Raw genomic sequence first — 5,252 nt, 5'->3', positions numbered from 1 at the left:
TGGTTTCCAGAGGAGCCGGTTTCGGCAGCCTGGCAGGCACACGCGTGCCCCAGGGGAGCTCACAGCGAGCTCCCGTTCTGCTGCTTGGGACAAAACCCTTCCTCCTCCCTGGAAGCCACCCCTGCGCAGCCTTGTCGCTGTGCGCAATTACATCAACGGTTGCTCGCCGCCCGGCCAACGTGAAGGCACCGTCCCCGGCTTCCCTGATGTCACCCCTTGGCCCCGCAGGCAGCCAGCCCTGGCAACGCCGCGGCTTACGCTCCCTTCCACGGCACGCAGCTGCTTTCCACGGCTCTTTGGGGTGGAACTAATTTTTCCCTTCTCTGCCTCGCAGCAGGGACCCTCTCCGTGTGCCAAGTATGTGTGCGAGGCGCTGCCTCCCTTGGCTCTCCGCAGGGGCTGGCTGCAGAAACGAGTGCCCTGGGGTAGGTTTCTCCCTGGGGGATGGTGTTTCTCACCCAAAGTGAGCAGCCGCAGAAGTGGCTTTTCAGGAAACGGTGATAAAAATAGCTGTAATAACCCTTACAAGTGTAAGGGCAGGGTGTGCGGTGTACCTGGACGCTGGTCTGTGCTCCCATCGGCACTGGGCACTTCCACTGCAACCCAGCAGGACCTGCCTGGGTACCCACCTCAGCCAGAGGTTGGCGCCGGGCACGGAGAAAAGATACTGAACTGCTCAGTCCTGGCAAGCGATTCCTTCCAAGCATTTGGGGTGGCAAGGTGGGGCTCGGGCCGCAGCCTGGCTCTCCAGCAGCAGCCTGGGTGTGGAGGAAGATGCTCACAAGGGTAATTAATGGCTTCAGCTACTGCAAGAAGCAGATTTCAGAGCCCAGGTCAACCGTGTCCTGGGCTGCCCCCAAAGCCGCGTGGCCAGCAGGGCGAGGGAGGGGGTTCTGCCCCTCTGCCCCGCTCTGGGGAGACCCCCCTGCGGTGCTGCGTCCAGCTCTGGAGCCCTCGGCACAGGAGAGACACGGACCTGCTGGAGCGGGGCCAGAGGAGGCCCCAGCAACGCTCCGAGGGCTGGAACAGCTCTGCTGGGAGGACAGGCTGGGAGAGCTGGGGGGGCTCAGCCTGGAGCAGAGAAGGCTCCGGGGAGACCTTCCTGCAGCTGCCGGGGCTGAGAGGGGGATGAGGACAGACTTCTTTCATAACAGGGCCTGTTGCGATAGGACAAGGGGTAATGGTTTTAAGCTAAAAGCGAGCAGAATTAGACTAGCTATAAGGAAGAAATCCTTATGTGCCAGGTGGTGAAACCCTGGCCCAGGTTGCCCAGAGAGGTGGAAGATGCTCCATCCCTGGAAATATCCGAGGCCAGGCTGGATGGGGCTATGAGCAACCTGATCTCGATGTCCCTGCTCGTGGCAGGGGGTTGGACTAGATGACATTTAAGGTCCCTTCCTGCCTAAACCGTTCTGTGATTCCATGAACAGCTCTGAGACAGTTTAGAAAAAGTAAAAGTAAGTCAACATTTATTTTACCAGTGAGTTCAGTCCCTGCTAGGACAGGGACACAGTCCCTAATGTTTTCAGGCATGTGAAAGTTTTGGCACACTGGGTTTTAGCTGCTCCTGTGACCAAACTGAGACAATGCTATAGGGATCATCTCCAAACCCCACGTCATCCCTCACACAACCCGAGTGAGACCACCGGCGCTCGGCTGCAAGCATAACACCTTTCCCTTCTTTCCTGTGGCCTTATCTGACACCAAACATACCAAGAACGGGCTCCAAATGGGCGTCAACGTCCTGACGCCTCAAGAAGAACGCAGCAGAGGGGAGGCAGCAGCGCAGGAGTCAGATTTGTTGCAGTAGATGGGGAATTTCTGCTAAACAAAAGCTGCCAGCCCCAGCTGGAGCTGCAGGCTTTGGCAGATGCCAGCGCTGCTGGACAGAAGGCAGGCGAACAGCCTGAGAACTCGCATGGTCCCCTTCCTCACCGCCTGCCACCCTGCTGCGTGCTACTTCTCCTGATGTAGATTGCTCCTAGTTTAGCAAAATCCACTGCTAAGAACTACCCTGAACCAAGGGAATGGGCATGGCTTCCTACAACAGAGACCTTCAGCTTCCCGTGGTCTCAAGGGAAGGAGACCACGAGCCAAGCTGCAAGGTGACGCGGTGTTTGAGCTCATCTACGCCAGCAGCCTCCCTTGCGCTGGCAGTGGCTGCCTCCTGGTTTCAGGACACAGGGCTGGGCAGGTACTTAATTCTCCTTAACAAGCACTACCTTAATGTAAGAGCAACCTATTCTGGTGTGAGCGACAGCTGAGAGCTACCAGACCACCCTCTGCGGTCAAATACAGAGGGGTTTATCCCTTAGACAAATAATCACTTCTTGCCCATCTTCACTGTTTCTTTGGCAAACTTTTAACGGGTTGCTGGGAGAGGCTGACCAGGCAAGGCTCAGCTGAAAGGGAATGCTGGGCCCCCTAAGCTATCAGACCTCTCCTGCCTCAGCAGCAGTATTTTCACTTTGGTCTCCTAAAAAAAAAAAAAAAAAAAAAAAAAAAAATTCAGTGAAGCTGTGTCTTGGTCTCCATCCCCAAAAACAATAAAGCTGTTCCTTCTTCCCAAAAGGACAGACTCCAAAAAGGATCCTGCACTTAAGAGACCTTAATCTGTGGCTTGAAAAATAAATAGGACTTATGATTGTATAGCATCTGGCCAGGATCAAAATTGTAGGTTCCCCCCTTTCCACCCCCTTGTGACACGGGGCGTGCATTCCCTTCTCCTGCGCCTCCTCAGTCATACTGCAGCAGAGAGTAGAAAGGGATGGACTTGAGCTTTTCCGACCCTTTCAGGAGTTTTAACTCTATGATCACCAGGCATTCCAGGACTTCAGCCTTCAGCCTCTTCATCAGCTCGCAGGCTGCACACATGGTACCTGCATGACACAGAGGTTGAGGGGAAACATCGTCCCTCGAGGAGCATTGCTGAGGTAAGCTGCAAAACCCCACAGCCGCTCCTGCTGCTACCAACGCACGTGCACGTGGGTTACACATGCTCTAACACCGGCTGCTTCTCTCACCTCCAGTTGCAAGCAAGTCATCTACAATAACTACTTTTTGTCCTGGTTCCACGGCGTCACTCTGGATTTCAAGTTCAGCCTGCAGGGTGGAAAGAGTAGCTTCATTTGAGTCTTGCCTTACAGAGAAACACTTCGCAAACTGCTAACACATGGTGGAATGCAGACAAGTCTTCAGTGAGATCAAGCTTAACACTCAGCACCTAAAACCCCCCAAAAACCACATACTGCAGCTACAGGGGACTGCCACGGAAATATATAGCAGGTTAGGTGATTGCTGGGCCAACCCTCTGGCATGTCAAGATCCTGAACATTCATCAAGTGAGTTATGGTCCCACCACGAAACCTTATCCCGAAGCAGTCCTCCAGTGGGGAAAATCTCCTGTAATGCACCGGGCTGGAGCGCTCTGCCCAAGAGCACTGCCAAGCTGGATCCAAACCGTCACAAGCACGTCCTGTGTCAGATGAACTTGTCCCACGCAGGGGTTGGCCCAAACAGCCCTCATAAATGATACCTAGGTTTGGTGTTTCTGCTGCCGGTCCCTGGCTGCCGTTAGTTACCAGCAGTAGCGTGTTATCAGGCTTTACACCTCTGCTCTTTCATCAGAGAGGCTGCGGTGTTACAAGGTGAGCGCTCTGTTTTGAAGCCATGCAATAAAGGCATTTACTTATAGCACTTACTGGAAGAGTGGGAAACACACTCCGTGTTCACGCCCCTGAATTCAAGCCAAAGAAAGCAATTTAGCACCAAGTCTTTATCATCCCTGTGCCCCCTTCCTGCAAAAAAAATCACAGCGTGGCTTGCTGACACAAACCGTGTGTCCGTGGCTCGGGGAGGGAGCCACCATGCCAGGGCATGGTAAAGCTCAGCATCGTTCCTGAAGCTTGTGCCAGGCCAGGCTGCCCGTGGCATCAGCACTGGCTGCAAAACCCAACTTGGGGACACCCTCCCCCACTGGTTTTATCACACCGTCCCCTTGCTCATACCCCCCAGCCCTGCATCAACCAGCCTGGTAAACCCTCTTCTCCTCCCCGGGCATTACCTTGCCATACTCAAGGGCGTAGGAGACAGACTCGGTCGGACCGGGAAGCTTCCCCTTTTTCCGTATCAGCACGAAGCCGATCCCCAGTCTCTGAGCCAGAGGGGGGCCGATGAGGAAGCCGCGGGAGTCCAGGCCTGGGGGGAGCGGAGCAGCACAAATACTCAGAACGGAGCCATTCGACTGGGGGGATCTTTGTACGATACCCCAGGTTTATCCTCATGTATTTGGGGGGGTGTCTCTAGAAGTCATTTGCTCTTGCAGTAATTCCTGCGGGTTGAAAGCACACACCGCACTGCCTGTGCTCGCCAAGATACGCTGCTGACGGGCTTCGGGGCACCACATAGATCCCCATCAGCCCGTTTTGCCTCCCCTCTAGCTCTCCTCCTTGGAGATAAGCTCAGCGAAGCCCCGGTATCATTTTGGCCACACAGCCAGGGCCTTTGCACCACCAGGGGAGAGCCTTCAGTTATCATGAGGCACTCGGACTAGGCTTGTCTAGACACCTTGAACTTTGGGCTATCGCCTTCCTAAGCGCTCCCATCCTCAGCCTCTTTCGCAGGTGTGCGGCAACGCCTTCTCACCACAAAGGCTGTTTCTGTTGGCTCGAAAAGGCCTCCTGAGAAGGACAACATGCTGGAACAGGGTCTGCCTGCCGTGGGGACTGTGCGAAACCTTACTGGCATGGCACAGCAGGCTTTCAGTACTCCCTGAATGACTCCTTTTTTAATGATGAAAGCAACGAATTACGACATTGGCACTGAAGTATCATCAGATGGCAACTGCCACATCCAAAACCAGTCTTTCAGGAAACTAGAGGAGTCGGTTACGGGTATAACCTGTCCCGGTGTTGCCGTACTGTACGATAGAGGAGAACGATAGAGGCCAACGTTCGGGTGATTATCATGCCCGAGGGCTATGGTGTTTGCTGCCCCGTTAGCAGAGGAGTCTCCTCACCGCCACCGCCTGCCCGGGCGGCCCGAGGACACGGCGCTCCGGTCTCAGAGACGTTTCCACCAACACTCACCTGCAATGAAGTCGATTTTGGGGAAAGACGCCCTCAGATGCTCTTCCAGAAGATCAATCAAAATCCTGAAGGCTGCAGGATCCTTCAGCAAGGGGCTGATGTCGCTGCAGAGAGAGGGAGAGAGCAGTCAGGTCCCCGCGGGGGCCGGTCCGGCTCCCGACCGAG

At 55.0% G+C, this 5,252-nt stretch overlaps 1 protein-coding gene across 1 annotated transcript; it reads right to left on the bottom strand.

Annotated features, from left to right (window-relative positions):
* Positions 1–2,711: 2,711 nt before the first annotated feature.
* APRT (adenine phosphoribosyltransferase) lies at positions 2,712–5,202 on the bottom strand (the record flags this gene model as incomplete). Its single annotated transcript, XM_010281417.1, has 4 exons — positions 2,712–2,879; positions 3,024–3,102; positions 4,064–4,197; positions 5,088–5,202. Coding segments are annotated over 4 exons (471 nt in total), but the record flags the coding sequence as incomplete, so codon positions are not given.
* Positions 5,203–5,252: the final 50 nt, after the last annotated feature.

This window comes from Phaethon lepturus, unplaced genomic scaffold (assembly GCF_000687285.1).
Source record: "Phaethon lepturus isolate BGI_N335 unplaced genomic scaffold, ASM68728v1 scaffold7242, whole genome shotgun sequence".
NCBI classification, from domain to species: Eukaryota; Metazoa; Chordata; class Aves; order Phaethontiformes; family Phaethontidae; genus Phaethon; species Phaethon lepturus.
This window is presented reverse-complemented; position numbering and strand designations above follow the sequence as displayed.